The sequence below is a fragment of the Mesoplodon mirus genome (genome assembly GCF_964341445.2).
Source record: "Mesoplodon mirus genome assembly, chromosome: 2".
NCBI lineage: Eukaryota > Metazoa > Chordata > Mammalia > Artiodactyla > Ziphiidae > Mesoplodon > Mesoplodon mirus.
In genome coordinates, this window is record NC_138977.1 from 104034990 (window position 1) to 104053276 (window position 18287).

The following is an 18287-nucleotide window of genomic DNA, read 5'->3' on the forward strand; positions in this document are numbered from 1 at the left end:
GTTTTTTTTTTTTTTTTCTCCAACTTAAACCGAATTTAACAAAAACCGAACCACCCATGTTACCCTGGGCCTCCTGCCCAGATTCCCATAGGTCCTTGCCTAGGAAATGTACCAGTACCCCTTAAGACTCCAAGTCTTAAGTAAAACCAGCTCAAATAAAATTTTTAGGCTCATCACTTAAAAGCAGTGAGATTCAGATATCAGGAGAACTCAATGGAACACCTGAGGAGTATCGAGAAGCTAGTGGGGCTCAATGGGCTCATACTAGTGCAGAATGCTGGTCAGGGAAGAATTCAGGTGTCCTCTAGTGGGTTATCTCTTATATCTTGCCAGTTACACCTGCATGTGGATGAAAAAAATTAATCAACAGTCTAAGAAAGAAATGGAAAATTTTATTTGAGCCAACCTGAGGATAATAACCTGGGAGACAGTCTTTCAGAAAGTTCTGAGGACTGTTCTGCCTATTAGAGATCAAAGCACAGTTATATAAGTTTTTGAGGCAAAGATTTTTAGATCAAATGATGTTGACAGTTTACACAAGCCAGATCTGAATGCACAAAGCTAGTAGTGGGTCATCATGTCCCCTTACAAGATTAATAAGGAAGGTTATCTCCTAAGGAGGTCTTGTTAATGCAGATGCACAATACACACTAAAGGGGAGGGAAGAGACCCAGATGGGCAGAGAAAATTTTTATGTTTAAATTTTTCTTGCCTTGCTATAAAATATGAATTTTATTCATCATACCTCACTTTGTAGACAATTTGATTCCTCACATCTACAGCTGCAGATCCAATAGAACCAAACTGGTGGAGAAAACCACATGGCCTTTCCATTAAGAAAGGAGGATCAGACTGGAGATTCATGGCTTGCTTTGACTGATGAGAATATGCTAGTCTAACAGGGGAGAATGCTCAGGCCTGGGTCATAGACCTAGAGTAATTCTGAAATCTTAAGTGTGAAATAGCAAATGATGGAACCTCTCAGGACCCCTGCAGAAAAAATCAGAATTCCTTCCAATGTTCCCTTCCCCCATCATTCTTTGCACAGTGCTGCACCAAATCCAGTCTTTCAAGGACCATTTCCCACATGCAACTATTGAATGCATTTTGGCCCCAGTGTATTTGTATAAATCTCACTAGATAGCTGTACCCCATCTATACATCATAGCTTCAGTGATCCACTGCTTAGAAAGCATAAAAGAACAAAATAAAAGCTTGAAAATTTACAGCTTTCTCTGCCAGACATATTTTGCCAAATAGACAGTGGTAAACTACCAACTCAAAATACTGGCAAAAAAGCAAAAAAAAAATATCATGTTCCCATAACTATAGTTTACATTTAGTGAACCATCAAAATGGGCATGGAATAAATTTCCCATTTTTCTTTTTTAAATTTTATTTATTTATTTATTTATTTATTTATTTATTTATCTGCTGCACCTGGTCTTAGTTGCAGAATGCGGGATCTTCATCACTGCATGCAGGATCTTTCAGTTGTAGCATGTGGGGATCTAGTTCCCTGACCAGGGATCGAACCAAGGCCCCTTACATTGGGAGCTCTTAACCATTGGACCACCAGGAAAGTCCCAATAGCTCCATTTTTCTAAAAAATTTAAACAAAGCTCAATTCTGATATATAGTTGTCACTTGCTATCAGTAGAGGATCAGTTCCAGGGACCCCAGAGATACCAAAATCCTTGAATGCCCAACTTTCTTAGATAAAATGACATAGTATTTGCATATAACATACAAAATCCTCCTGTATACTTTAAATCATCTCTAGATTATCTATTACACCTAATACAATGTAGATGCTATGAAAATCGTTTTCAGCACATGGAAAATTCAAGTTTTGCTTTTTGGAACTTTTTAAATTTTTTTTTCTAATATTTTCTATGTATAGTTGGCTGAACCACAGATGTGGAATCTGTCGATAGAGGGCCAACTGTACTTAAAACAGAAATAGTATTAATAAGATTATCCTATGAAGTAATTTTTAATGAAGTGGAGTTAATTCAAGTCATGTCTTCTGGGAATAAAAATGGACAGCAACAAACAAACAAAAAAAAAGGTGAAAGAAAAGAAATGTGACCTTGATGTCTCCTCAAATGTCCATAATCTCCACAGCTGTTCCTTTCATCCTCTGGTGATATTAATCTTCTGTTTATTTTGCTATTGTAATTCTAAACATATTGTTTCCTCAGAGCTTACCCTCTACAAGTTGGTCTATGCCTGTTCTTTCTTACCTCAGTAAAAGTAAAGAAAAAAAATGTGTGTGTGTGTCCTGTTGGTGGTTTAAAATCGAGTTGGGACTTCCTCTTTGAACAGTTGCCTTTTCCTCTCACGGAAGGGAGATCTCATTTTGTCTGAGACTAGATTAAGTTGAAACAGACCACACACCAACGAGAGGGTATGATGGCTAAGAAGCCCCCAAAACCAGCCCCTCGCAGGATCTTCCAAGAAAGGTCAAAGATTACTGCTCTACCCTTGTACTTTGAAGGTTTTTTATTAGTCAAGCGGTCAGAATACCAGGTAAGTCCACAGATGATAATGTTAAACTAGAAACTTCTGTCTTAATATAAAATTTATTTTATGGTGATATGATGCGACAAGGGCCTTCTTGTCTCTGCTGGGACTGAATCCTCTTCCCTGAGGTCAGAAATAAGATTCCAATTTGCATAATTTAAATACAACATATGGCTTAAACACATATATGTATATATATATAAGCTTCTAATGTTGTCACTAATGTAAAAAAATTCCTAAATTTCTAAAGAATTTATTTAAACATCACAGAAGAGTTTAGCTTAGAAGATAAAATGTCTCCTATATATTTTCTCTACAATTTACTACTATGATGACAAGTACTATTAAGATGAAATGATACTATGATTGAAATTAAACCTTCTGCTCCCATTTGCAGTTGATTGAAGCTTACAAATAATGATCAAATTATTTTTTTATGATAAACTTTTGAAAAAAATTGTGAAAATGATAAAATTGATACTGTTTAACATTGTGTATAGTTATATGTTCTAAGACACTGTTCAAGATAGTGATTTTAAAAGATACTACTTAGGGTGCTCTATTGGTAGATGTACATTAAGCTACATAGATACATTCACTCTAAGAAAATTCACAAAGCATTCTTTATTTTTTAAACATAAAAATGAAAACTTATAATTAAAGTTTTTGAAACTTTTTGAAAGCTTTTGAAATACTAATTGTGGATAATTTGAAATGAATGAGAGAAATAAACTTGAAAGTGTCTGTTACTAAAGAAAAAAGAAATCGTTAACTTAGGTCAAATTTTATGAAATGTTAATATTAATTGAAACTAGAAAAAATAGTGTTTTGAGAAATGCCTTAAGAAATGTTTAATAATAATTATAAAAATATTTTTTCTGAGGATTTATTAATGCTTATAGAAAATGTGTGTATGTAAAAATATCTGTAATAGCACATTCATATTTCTTGCATATATAATCAGATCACTTACTATTGGAGAGTAAAGACATGGTAATTTGTATTCTGTTATGGGTGTTAAACAGGTATTAGTAATATCTGTCAGTTACATTGGAACATTTTTTAGTTGATCCTATATGCTTTTAAAATGAATTCAATCTTATTACTATGGGTTAGCTACATTATTACACTTTTTTTGTTGTTGTTGTTATTTTGTTTGTTTGTTTGCTTTTGCGGTACGCGGGCCTCTCACTGTTGCGGCCTCTCCCGCTGCGGAGCACAGCCTCCGGACGCACAGGCCCAGCGGCCATGGCTCACGGGCCCAGCCGCTCCGCAGCATGTGGGATCTTCCCGCACCGGGGCACGAACCCGTTTCCCCTGCATCGGCAGGCGGACTCTCAACCACTGCGCCACCAGGGAAGCCCCTACATTATTACACTTTGCCAGGAAAGGGGAGTGGGAAAAAGAAATTTCTAGATTGTAATTTAAATTTGACTATTCACTGAATTTTTTCCAAAGTGTTTATAATAACTGTTTCTGATACTGAGTTCCTTTTAATGTTTAAAAAAGGCAATCCCTTGGTATGGTTAGCAGAAAAAAAAAAAAGGATTTTAGGGTGTCAGTAAAACATGTCTTTACCTAATGGTTTTGCCATTTATAGCCTGGATTTAATACAAGTTACTCAATCTCCTTGAGGCTAAATTTCCTCAACTGTAAGATGGAGAGAATATGAGTTACCTCTCAAGGTATAAAGCCTGGGATGCAGCGGTGCTTAGTCAGTTAATTCATTTAAGCAGTGTATATTACGTGTTTCCTATGTACCAAGTACCACACTCAGTTCTGGAGAATATGAATAAAATACAAAAACCCTACCTTCATTAGATTTAGTTTAGTAAGGAGTGATGACTCACTTACCCAAATGCTGGTCTAATTTTTCTTGGAAAGCATGCCTTGAAATGAAAAGAATAAACTATAGGTGCAAATATTTCAGATGAAATCATAGCAAAGTATCTCTTACTTATATATCAGGGAGAATAGATCAAGAGGATGACAGTAATGTCTACTAACAAGGTGATTTCAAGGATTAAAGGGATAACATATGTAAAACACCTGGCTCATACTAGAGATTAGATTCATTCTCCTTCCATTTTATTATTCATCACATTCTTATTAACATACTAAAATCAGTTTTGAATCCACAAGTAATCAGGCTCAAAGGAGAGCCACAGTGATAATTGTGGAAAACAGAAGCAATGAGAAAAAGCTAAGGAAAAATAGTCGGACTTCTAGGCAAGTGGTAGCAAAGTGCCAGGGAACCTTTGAAAGGGAGTTGAGCCAAGGGTATAAAGAATGTCACCTTTCGATCTGAGGGACAGGAGGAAGTTGGGAGCCTCTACAGAATATTAAGTGAGGTCTCTGCTGAAGGAATTCAAGATAGAAAAATTATAACTGAGGAGTAACCTGTTCTATAAGGAGATTACATGCTGAGAGTTTTCTTAGCTATTTTTGTGACAGGGACACTTTTAAGAATTAAGGTGCTTTGCCCCCAGGAAAATGTTCCAATATACACCATTTTAAATGCAATTCCAAGAGGTCCATGGAGCCCAGGTCAAGAGCCCATTAAAAGTACATAATCTTTATGGAAAAAATGTGGGAAGATTTACTTAACCCACAATACTAGAATTCTGGATGATTAGGAAGATCTACTAGATAATAAAAGCTATTCAATGCTACAGTGAGATACCAATGGCATCACAGTTCTTACAAATGGGGAAAATTCTCAGTTTTCTGGAACTATTTGAACTAAGAGAGCATTTGGGCAACATCTCACAGTCTTCAAACTATGATGTGCTATAATTAAAAACACTGTATGTAATGTCTTTTAATTAGCCTGAACATAGAATATGATCATCATAATAGCATTAAAATAACATTTCTCTGACTAGTCCTCTAACTGCCGCTAATTCATTTAGAAAAATTTTAGGGTTCAGTTGTGCTCTCAAACAGTTCTCTATGCTAGTAATCTCCAAATTTTTAAAATAAAACACTCTTTTCAAGAAAACATTTTTGAACACAGATCTCTAATATAAGAATATTAATTTATTTAGAAATTATATATATGTACTCCTGTACTACTAGTCCAAACAAATTACTAACTATATGCAGAAAAGGAATTAAGAAAAATGAAATAAATGAAATATAATTAGACATTCTAAAAGTTTCTTCCCCAGAGGGATCATCTTGCATGCCTCCGAGGTTTAAGTGCCTCACTTTGGAGACCACTATATAACATCCTTCTTTAAGCAAAGGCACTTTATTCATTCACAAGAAAAAAAAAATGGGAGCTTTTTATTTGGGACAGGGGCTAGAGAGGAACTTAACTGGATTTGCACTGTAACCCATTTTTCCTAGTTACATCCACCAGAAAGAGCACTGGGAGCCAGGAGATATTAAGTATCAGTTCTACTTTAGAACTTGGGCAAGTCCTTCAGCACTTTTCATCTGTTTCCTGTTTTGTAAAATGGGTAATTACTCCCTTGCATAACTGAATGGGTTGCTGTAATGATCAAATAGACTAGATTAAGATGGGTATATTTTCTTGAGGTGTTGCCATATGGAAGATATGCTAGGCTCTTAATGTCCTATCACTCTGATCTTTACAGTAATCCTTCTGGGTAGAAATTATTTTATCTACTTCAAGATGAGTGAATTGTTGTTCACAGAGTTTAAGTTCGAGGTGCCTCACCATTAAGGGGCCTAACTTGGATTTTATTGCAAAGCACTTGACATCATGCTGCCTTTCAAACTAAAGTTCTAATTCCATTTGGTGGTGGGTTTCTAAAGGTTGGGGATGTCTAATCACTAGATTCTTTATCACATTGAGCTCAACAGTAAGCTCAGTAGACTTTCAAAAACATTTGTTTAATTGAATGAAAATGAGATAGTGACCTTAAAGTCTACGTACAAGGTCATCTAATGATTATGAAGCTTAGCGAGAAATTCAAGAGGCCTATTTCGGTACATTGTTTTACTTCAGCAATTGAATACAAATGATTGCTTAAAAATAAGAAATTTTGTGTTCAGTGTATTTAATCCAAAAGTCTGCCCTTCAAAATTAATTTTTAAAATAGCTATGTATCTCTGTAGATATAAATATATACCTAGATGTTGGTCATTTAGATTGATATTGATAGATGACTCCGATTATACCGGTTTTCAGGAGCGCTTATCAGAAACTAAATCAAGCCTGTGACCCGCAGGTCTCTGCATACTAAATATAAGTTTGATTTGTTCTTGGCTCTGGTTAGTGTCCACAGGGCCTACTGACATTTGGAATCTTCCTTTTCCTCCGGGTTGCTTTTTCCTCAACTCAGTGCCTTTGTTCTTGCTTCTTCCCCCATTTAATAAACCCTCCTTAATGCTTTCTATGAATATATATGTTTGTTTACCAGTAACGCTCCCATTTTTCCCTCATTAACCCTAGGCAATTCATACCATTCTCTCATGGCTGAACACCTCTGTAATTTTTCACAGGAGCACAGATGCATGTCTGCATGTACATAAAGAGCGAATGCAATAAACCTGGACTGCTATTAGTGATTTTAGTTTTCTGTCTTGTGGCAGGTTAATACTAATGAGGCTAATAAAGAAGATGAACAGGGTGGTAGGCTTTGACTGCAGGCTTTTCTCTTGTTTTCTTTTCCTCTAAGAATCATAAATTCTCGGGTTTGGACTTTATCTTAGACGCCATACTTCAATAAAACTACACAACCCGTGACTAAGTTCTCAAACCAATACGCCTCCATTCCAATCTCCTCCCCACTCTCCCTCACTCCCATCCTAGTTCCAAAATACTGTGTAATCTTGACTTCCTCCTTGCATTGAGAGACTTAGCATTAGAGAAGGATGTAAAAGCCTTTAAAAGAGAGAGATGATTTTTTAAAAGCTCCGAGATAAAATTGAATTGTTTTATTATTTCATCTCAAGTCAATTCTCAGAAAGTTCAAGTATTTTTCAACAGAATGACTATACACTTTCATGGTTTTTATAGAACACCTGCCTAATCATAGTATAGGTTAGCAACTTTTTCAAGCCAAAGTTCTCAATGCAGTTTTCTATCTTTTTACTTAAGACAATATGAAAGGGTGATTTTATATAGGAATGACAATGGATTTCATTATCCTAGTTTACAAAATATCTTCTCCTACTTGTACATAATCCCATTAAAAGAGATCTATTTTAGAGATTTTTAGTTGGCATCACCCTCACACACACATACAAATTACCATGTGGAAAGAGTATTATTATATGGATAATAAAATATGCAAAGTACCTGTTAATAATGTGAGTGATGAGGTAATGCTTCCCCACCACCACTGGCCAATATTGATGGAACCCTTGCTATGTCCCAGGTCCTAGGTGCTTTACATACATCATTATTCCATTCAATCCTTCAACAACTCTGAGGATTTGCTACTTATGTAGTAAGAGGCTGGTTTCCATACTTCTATTCTTGGTCCCTTAACACTGAGCTCTCACACAGGAGACACATAATAATTATTATTATCATTACAATTCACTGGTTTTTAATATATTCACAAAGCTGTACAACCATCACCACTATCTAGTGCTAGAACATTTTCTAGAACATTGAAAATGTTTGTTTAATGTTTTAAGTTTTAAGTTTAATGTTTAAGTTTCTGAAAAGAAACGCCATTAGCAGTTACTCCCACTTCCCCTGCCCTGTACATTTTTTTTTTTTTTTTTTTTTTGCGGTACGCGGGCCTCTCACTGCTGTGGCCTCTCCCGTTGCGGAGCACAGGCTCCGGACACGCAGGCCCAGCGGCCATGGCTCACGGGCCCAGCCGCTCCGCGGCATGTGGGATCCTCCTGGACCGGGGCACGAACCCGTGAACCCTGCATCGGCAGTCGGACTCTCAACCACTGCGCCACCAGGGAAGCCCACATTTTTTATACCCATTTGTTGGGATTTTTCCTCCCCCAAGTTTGAAAGCAAGTGGAAATTAAGACACAGGAATCACACAAATGAAGATCAATTCATTACTTTTATTATTAATAAAATCTATTGATAGTGGTTTAGATTTAAGGCCAAAACTGTGCTGACACTTTACCCCAGATATAGGTAGGCTTGACCTACCGTGAGTCACTGATGCAGTTTGAGAGTCACAGCGTGCCCATCTTGGAGGCCCTCTGCCACATGGCAGGGAACAGAGTAGAACACCCACTCTGTCCCGGCAGGCTGAACTGAGAGAAGACAAGAAGGCGTTGAGTTGAGCTTCCTGCCTCGCAGACTCACCTCTTAGATACTCAATCCTACCCTCTGCAGAGGAGGTGGTTCTCTCTAGCAGCACCCTGCAGGATAGGTTGGAGGGAGAAAGAAAGCAGTGGAGAGACCAGGCAAAGGGCTATTTTAATGCCATTAACATTTTGTATCCTATGTGAAAATAAGGAAAGAAAAGACTTCTGCTGTGGCTGAAATTAAGGTTTGTTCCCTTGCCTTATTGAACTGCTTGACTCAGAGATGTGTCAAGTATATACTGGCATCTGGATTTCAGACAAAAGGAAGAATCTCTTTGCCCAGTTTTACAGTTGATTCTTTGGGGACCATCTGTTGGCTAATCCTTCAATCCTATGCCCCTTTGAATTGTTCTTTTCTTTGGTAATCCATTTTTGATTCAGGAGGCATCAGCATGTTCATTACATTACATTATAGTCAGCTCTCTGTTGGGAGGTAGGATGAAGTGGAAAGATCACAGGGCTTGGACAGAGAAGCTGTGCTCCATGTTCCAACTCTACCTCTGAGGTAGATTGCTGCAGGACTACTATCAGTTTGTTCAAATCTCACTATATACACTCCCCTTGGAAATGTGACTTTTCTGCTCCTTCCATAAAGAAGCTGAGTCTGTTTTTCTGCTCCTTGAATCTGGACTGGGTCATGCTTTGGTAAATGTGACAAAAGCAGAGGATTAGACAGTACTTGCACATTGGGTTTTGCCCTCTCTTACCCCTGAGCATTCTTCTGCTAGCAGTGAACAAGTCTAGGCCAGCTGACTGGAAGATGAGACTGCACGGAGTGTGATTCCAATTGTCTCAGTAGAGTGGTTTCCAACACCAACAACCACTTTTCTGATTCTCTGGACATCAACTAGGTGTTCAACACTTCAGTTCAATTCTGATACTAACTACCTACCCAAATTTAGTGCAGACCCCCCAGCTTAATTAAGAGCTGAGTCCCACGAGACTACCCCCTACTTCACTCACTAGCCACAAGTCCCAGATCTCCTGTCCTTCGGACTGACTGGTGATAAACCAGGGGTTCCCATGCCCCTCTCCCAAGATTTCATAATTTACTAGAATGGCTCACAGAACTCAGGAAAACACTTTGCTTACATTTACTGGTAAGGGATACAAATGAACAGCCAGATGAAGAGGGCAAGGTCTGGAAGGATCCCAAGCATGGGTGTTACTATCTTTGTGGAGATGGGGTACACCACCCTTTTGGCATGTGGAAACTTATCAAATCTTGTTGTTCAAGAGTTTTTATAGAGCATAATCTCCAGGTCCACCTCCTCCTTCCTGGAAGTTGGTAGGTAGGGTTGAAAGTTCCAACCCTCTAATCATTTGCTCTTTTGGTGACCAGACCCATCCTGAAGCTATCTAGGAGTCCCATCCTAAGTTACCTCATTAGTAAAAATTCAGGTATGATGTAAAAGGGTTCACTATGAATAACAAAAGCACTCCTATTACTTAGGAAATTCCAAGTGTTTTAGGATCTCTATGCCAGGAACTAGGAGACAAAGACTAAATATATTTCTTATTGTACCACACCTAGTCATTCTGCCTTCCCAGCTAAGTCCCCAAGCAAGCGAATGAGGGTACCTTAGACCATTAAGTCACAGCCAAGTATACCCAGATCCAAAGAATCATCCGCCAGCCACAGAATGAGGATAAATATAAAATGCTTGCTGTTTTAGTCCACTAAGTTTTAGGGTGGCTTGTTATACAGCAAAAGCTAATATAGCACCTTATCAGCCATGAAGACAAAGGGAGAAAATAGTTCTATTAAGAACATGAGAAAGATGGTTGCTGTAATTCAGAATGAACTTAATCTTGAACTTCCTGAGAGCCAAGGAAAATAAAAGAAAGATGGGTTATAGAGTTCCCATTATTTGAGAAAATAAGTCTATAAATTCTAAAGAGGTGACAAACATTTTGGTGGTCAAAAAAAGAATAACTGATATGTCATTATCAAAGAGACACAAAATACCATAACATATGAGTGTCTTCACATTTATAAGCAAAAGAAAAAATTTCTTCACCTGATTTTCTTACATTAACCCTCAATATAAATCAAGATAATCCAACGTGTTGTGAAAATTTAGCTTATTAAACCCTAAAGGAAGCAATGATCAACATGTCTATAAAACTGACTGGAATTTTTAAAAACACACTTTTGCAAAGAACTGGGTATGAAGGAAAGTCTTCAGATTTGAAGGATTTTCTTTTTTTTTATGTTTTAACCACGCCCCCTTGCTATTCTTTTGTAATACAGCAAATCTTCATAAAATGTAAGTTCTTATGTAAATAGACTTTCACTTGATTGAGTCTTACTAGGTTATTTAAATATTTTAAACTTAAAAAATTATATTTCTATAGAACTCATAATAATGTGAACATATTAATTATGAAATGTTCAACATATGAATGAAATTTGAATTCAAAGTTCAGCTTTGATTGTGTTATTTTTATCATTAGCAATTGCTCATATTTCCTTGATCTATATAAATATATTCTATTTATTGAACCTAAACTATGAGCCATGTACTATGCTAAGTGATTTATATGTATTAATTCATTCAATCTTTTCAACTGCCTTGGAAGGTAGATGTTAAATGCTTGTCCCAACCTGGCCCCTTATATGGCCCCTCTTACAGGTGCAAGTTTCCACTGAAAGTGCACAAAAAGTCAAGCATCTTAAATCAGTGAGGAAAGTTTTGGAAAACAATTTACTTAAACACAAATCAAATTACATCCCTACTGCACACCTCATACTAAAATTTGTGAAGGATTTAACCAGGAATTAAATGTAAAATTAAGCAATAAAAAAGTAGGTGATTTATCTCAGGAGAAAGAAGAATATTATATCACACAGCAATTAAGAAGTTACAAAGGGAAATATCAATAGGAAAATAGTTGAATATACATAATGAAATGATGCTTACAATTTCTTTCCCACAGGATTATAAACATTACTGGACAGAGCTGAGAGGAACTACACTTTTCTTTTATAATGACAAAAAAAGTACAACAGTAAGTAAACATGTTCGGCTGATTTAATTTTTTCCCGATAAACACTTGCCATATAGTTTATTGTATTATTTACTTTCTGTCTTCCGAAAGTAAAGACATTCCAGTACAACCAATTTAAATAAGAACATTTATATCTGTGAGGGCTATGGTAAAATTTCCTAGGCAACTCAGAAGGTGTTAACTGATACCTGAAGTCTCCTAACATACAATATGTCACAATTTAATTTTTCTAGAAAGATACAAACATACCCCATGAGATAAGACTTCTAAGAGCTCAAGCATGAGAATAAAAATAAAGAAATTCTGAGATTATTTATTTGTATTAATTTTAAATAATTGATTGATATTTCACTTTATCCACAAAAAAAAAAGAAAATGGTGTATTTCATTTTTTCCACAAATAAAACATAGCATTTTGGTAGCAAATGCATGTCTACCTTGGAATGCTATGCTTATGAGATTTTATGATCCAGTAACTTGTTTAAATATAAACATTTCAGACCATGAATGTAGTACCCCACACTTCTTAGAACATTATTATTACAGGACCAGATCTAATGTAAGATACAGAAAAAGAGCCTCTGTGATGTAATCTACCTGCAGGAATTTCAGCACCATTAGTGGTAAACTAACCAGAAGTCATTTATAAAGCCAAACAGAAAACAAACTTAAAATGGTCATCTTTGAGGTCAAGGGTTCAAGATGGCAGAGTAGAAGGATGTGCTTTCACTCTCTCTTGCGAGAGCATTGGAATCACAACCAACTGCTGAACTATCATCAACAGGAAACACTGGAACTCACCAAAAAAGATACCCCACATCCAAAGACAAAGGAGAAGCCACAATGAGATGGTAGGAGGGGTGCAATCACAATAAAATCAAATCCCATAACTGTTGGGTGGGTGACTCACAAACTGGAGAACACTTATACCACAGAAGTCCACCCACTGGAGTGAAGGTTCTGAGCCCCACATCAGGCTTCCCAACCTGGGCGTCCAGCAACAGGAAGAGGAATTCCTAGAGAATCAGACTTTGAAGGTTAGCAGGATTTGACTACAGGGCTTTGACAGGACTGGGAGAAACAGAGACTCCACTCTTGGAGGGAACACACAAAGTAGTGTGCACATCGGGACCCAGGGGAAGGAGCAGTGACCCCATAGGAGACTGAACCAGACCTACCTGCCAGTGTTGAAGGGTCTCCTGCAGAGGCGGGGGTTGGCTGTGTCTCACCATGAGGACAAGGACACTGGCAGCAGAAGTTCTGGGAAGTACTCCTTGGTGTGAACCCTCCCAGAGTCTGTCATTAGCCCCACCGAAGAGCCTGAGTAGGCTCCAGTGTTGAGTCGCCTCAGGCCAAACAACCAACAAGGAGGGAACTCAGCTCCACCCATCAGCAGACAAGTGGAATAAAGTTTTACTGAGCTCTGCCCACCAGAGCAACAGCCAGCTCTACCCACCACCAGTCCCTCACATCAGGAAACTTGCACAAACCTTTTAGATAGCCTCATCCACCAGAGGGTAGACAGCAGAAGCAGGAAGACCTACAATCCTGCAGCCTGTGGAACCAAAACCACATTCACAGAAAGATAGACAAGATGAAAAGGCAGAGGCCTATGTACCAGATGAAAGAACAAGATAAAACCTCAGAAAAACGACTAAATGAAGTGGAGATAGGCAACCTTCCAGAAAAAGAATTCAGAATAGTGATAGTGAAGATGATCCAGGACCTCAGAAAACGAACGGAGGCAAAGATTGAGAAGATGCAAGAAATGTTTAACAAAGACCTAGAAGAATTAAAGAACAAACAAACAGAGATGAACAATACAATAACAGAAATGAAAAATATACTAGAAGGAATCAATAGCAGAATAACTGAGGCAGAAGAATGGATAAGTGACCTGGAATGAGAATGGTGAAATTCACTGCTGCAGAACAGAATAAAAAAAAAAAATGAAAAGAAATGAAGACAGCCTAAGAGACCTCTGAGAAAACATTAAATGCAACAACATTTGCATTATAGGGGTCCCAGAAGGAGAAGAGAGAGAGAAAGGACCCGAGAAAATATTTGAAGAGATTACAGTTGAAAACTTCCCTAATATGGGAAAGGAAATAGGCACCCAAGTCCAGGAAGCACAGAGAGTCCCATACAGTATAAATCCAAGGAGAAACAGGCCGAGACACATAGTAATCAAATTGACAAAAATTAAAGCCAAAGAAAAATTATTAAAAGCAACAAGGGGAAAATGACAAATAACATACAAGGGAACTCCCATAAGGTTAACAGCTGATTTCTCAGAAGAAACTCTACAAGTCAGAAGGGAGTGGCATGACATATTTAAAGAGATGGAAGGGAAGAAACTACAACCAAGATTACTCTACCCAGCAAGGATATCATTCAGATTTGATGGAGAAATCAAAAGCTTTACAGATAAGCAAAAGCTAAGAGAATTCAGCACCACCAAACCAGCTCTACAACAAATGCTAAAGGAACTTTTCTAAGTGGAAAACACAAGAGAAGAAAAGGACCTACAAAAACAAACCCAAAACAATTAAGAAAATGGTAATAGGAACATACATATCGATAATTACCTTAAACGTGAATGGATTAAATGCTCCAACCAAAAGATACAGGCTCTCTGAATGGATACATAAACAAGACCCATAAATATACTGTCTACAAGAGACCCACTTCAGATCTAGGGGCACATACAGACTGAAAGTGAGGGGCTGGAAAAAAATATTCCATGAAAATTGAACTCAAAATAAAGCTGGAGTAGCAATACTCATATCAGATAAAATAGACTTTAAAATAAAGAATGTTATAAGAGACAAGGAAGGACACTACATAATGATCAAGGGATCAATCCAAGAAGAAGATATAACAATTATAAATATATATTCACCCAACATAGGAGCACCTCAATACATAAGGCGACTGCTAACAGCTATAAGAGAGGAAATTGACAGTAACACAAAAATAGTGGGGGATTTTAACACCTCACTTACACCAATGGGCAGATCATCCAAACAGAAAATTAATAAGGAAACACAAGCGTTAAATGACACAATAGACCAGATAGATTTAATTGATATGTATAGGACATTCCATTCAAAAAGAGCAGATTACACTTTCTTCTCAAGTGCACAAGGAACATTCTCCAGGAGAGATCACATCTTGGATCACAAATCAAGCCTCAGTAAATTTAAGAAAATGAAATCATATCAAGCATCTTTTCTGACCACAATGCTCTTCTCAAACTCTTCCAAAAAACTGCAGAGGAAGGAACACTCCCAAACTCATTCTAAGAGGCCACCATCACCCTGATACCAAATCCAGACAAAGATATCACAAAAAAAGAAAATTACAGACCAATATCACTGCTGAACACAGATGCAAAAATCCTCAACAAAATACTAGCAAACAGAATCTAACAACACATTAAAAGAATCATACACCATGATCAAGTGGGATTTATCCCAGGGATGCAAGGATTCTTCAATATATGCAAATCAATCAATGTGATACACTACATTAACAAACTGAAGAATAAAAACCATATGGTCGGGCCTCCCTGGTGGCGCAGTGGTTGAGAGTCCGCCTGCCGATGCAGGGGATACGGGTTCGTGCCCCGGTCTGGGAGGATCCCATATGCCGCGGAGCGGCTGGGCCCGTGAGCCATGGCCGCTGGGCCTGCGCATCCGGAGCCTGTGCTCCGCAACGGGAGAGGCCACAACAGTGAGAGGCCCGCATACCGCAAAAAAAAAAAAAAAAAAAAAAAAAAAACCATATGGTCATCTCAATAGATGAAGAAAAAGCTTCTGACAAAATTCAACACCCATTTATGATAAAAAACTCTCCAGAAAGTTGGCTTAGAGGGAACCTACCTCTACATAATAAAGGCCATATATAACAAACCCACAGCAAACATCATTCTCAGTGGTGAAAGCATTTCCTCTAAGATCAGGAACAAGACCAGGATGTCCACTCTCACCACTATTATTCAACATAGTTTTGGAAGTCCTAGCCACAGCAATCAGAGAAGAAGAATAAATCAAAGGAATCCAAATTGGAAAAGAAGAAGTAAAACTGCCACTGTTTGCAGATGACATGATACTGTACATAGAGAATCCTAAAGATGCCACGAGAAAACTACTAGACCTAATCAATGCATTTGGTAAAGTAGCAGGATACAAAATTAATTCACAGAAATCTCTTGCATTCCTATACACTAATGATGAAAAATCTGAAAGAGAAATTAAGGAAACACTCCCATTTACCACTGCAACAAAAAGAATAAAATACCTAGGAATAAACCTACCTAGGGAGACAAAAGACCTGTATGCAGAAAACTATAAGACACTGATGAAAGAAATTAAAGATGATACCAACAGATAGAGAGATATACCATGTTCTTGGATTGGAAGAATCAATATTGTGAAAATGACTATACCACACAAAGCAATCTACAGATTCAATGCCATCCCTATGAAATTACCAAAGGCATTTTTCACAGAAGAAGAACAAAAAATTTCACAATTTGTATGGAGACAAAAATGACCCCGAATAGCCAAAGCAGTCTTGAGGGAAAAACGTGGAGCTGGAGGAATCAGACTCCCTGACTTCAGACTTTACTACAAAGCTACAGTAATCAAGACAATATGGTACTGGAACAAAAACAGAAATATAGATCAATGGAACAGGATAGAAAGCCCAGAGATAAACCCATGCACCTATGGTCAACTAATCTATGACAAAGGAGGCAAGGATATACGATGGAGAAAAAACAGTCTCTTCAATAAGTGATGCTGGGAGAACTGGACAGCTATATGTAAAAGAATGACATTAGAACACTCCTTAACACCATACACAAAAATAAACTCAAAATGGATTAGAGACCTAAATGTAAGACCAGACACTATAAAACTCTTAGGGGAAAACATAGGAAGAACACTCTTTGACATAAATCACAGCAAGATCTTTTGGATCCACCTCCTAGATTAATGGAAATAAAAACAAAAATAAACAAATGGGACCTAATGAAACTTAAAAGCTTTTGCACAGCAAAAGAAACTACAAACAAGACAAAAAGACAACCCTCAGAATGGGAGAAATATTTGCAAATGAATCAACGGACAAAGGATTAATCTCCAAAATATATAAACAGCTCATGCAGCTCAATATTAAAAAAACAAACAACCCAATCCAAAAATGCACAGAAGACCTATATAGACATTTCTCCAAAGAAGACATACAGATGGCCTAGAAGCACATGAAAAGCTGCTCAACATCACTAATTATTAGAGAAATGCAAATCAAAACTACAATGAGGTATCACCTCACACCAGTTAGAATGGGCATCACCAGAAAATCTACAAACAGCAAATGCTGGAGAGGGTGTGGAGAAAAGGGAACCCTCTTGCACTTTTGGTGGGAATGTAAATTGATACAGCCACTATGGAGAACAGTATGGAGGTTCCTTAAAAAACTAAAAATAGAATTACCATGTGATCCAGCAATCCCACTACTGGGCATATACACAGAGAAAACCATAATTCAAAAAGACACATGCACCCCAATGTTCATTGCAGCACTATTTACAATAGCCAGGAGATGGAAGCAACATAAATGCCCATCAACAGAAGAATGGGTAAAGAAGATTTGGTACATATATACAGAGGAATACTAGCCATAAAAAGGAGTGAAATTGGGTCATTTGTAGAGATGTGGATGGATCTAGAGACTTCATACAGAGTGAAGTAAATCAGAAAAAGAAAACAAATATCATATATTAATGCATATATATGGAATCTGAAAAAATGGTACAGATGAACTGGTTTGCAGGGCAAAAATTGAGACACAGATGTAGAGAACAAACATATGGACACCAAGGGGGGAAAGTGGCAGGGGATGGTGGTGTGATGAATTGGGAGATAAGGATTGACATGTATACACTAATATGTATAAAATGGATAACTAGTAAGAACCTGCTGTATAAAAAAATAAATAATATTCAAAAAAATAAAAAACAAAAAAACAACAAAAAAAGAAAGTAAATGACAGTCTAAATTGCCAACTGTAAGCGGTTATCTGACTTCATTTCTTCAAGGCCTCTGACAATTTTTGGCCTCATGTCTTGCAATTTCCCACTTGAGCATAATGCTACTTTTACCCATTCCTCTATTGCATCAGACTTTTGCCTGAAGATGGACTTCCCATTTGCTTTTATTTAGGCCTGGAAGGCTCTCCTCTCTTCAATACCATCTTCTGAGAGAGGGCTTCTCTTTTCACCCACTGTAAGTTAGGTTTCTGCAACCCTTTCTTACCAGTTACTATCTCTCTCTCTATTCTGTCATGCTTTTGGAAAATTACCTTCTGATATTTTCGCTCAATACAGCATTAATATTTTTTTGCTTTATCCCCACTCTACTAAAATAATAACCTAATCTGGACTCTCTACCTTCAATCTTTCTTATGTTTAATTCATCTTACAG

At 37.3% G+C, this 18287-nt stretch overlaps 1 protein-coding gene across 1 annotated transcript in view; it reads left to right on the plus strand.

The window, feature by feature from the left end:
- Nucleotides 1–2412: 2412 nt before the first annotated feature.
- STAP1 (signal transducing adaptor family member 1) overlaps nt 2413–18287 on the plus strand; it is a gene marked incomplete at both ends in the record, with an annotated part of 38781 nt that continues 22906 nt past the window's right edge. The window contains 2 exons of the mRNA XM_082629550.1: nt 2413–2532; nt 11725–11796. Of these exons, the coding sequence (XP_082485676.1) occupies nt 2413–2532; nt 11725–11796 (192 nt within the window). The remainder of the gene's footprint in view (nt 2533–11724; nt 11797–18287) is intronic.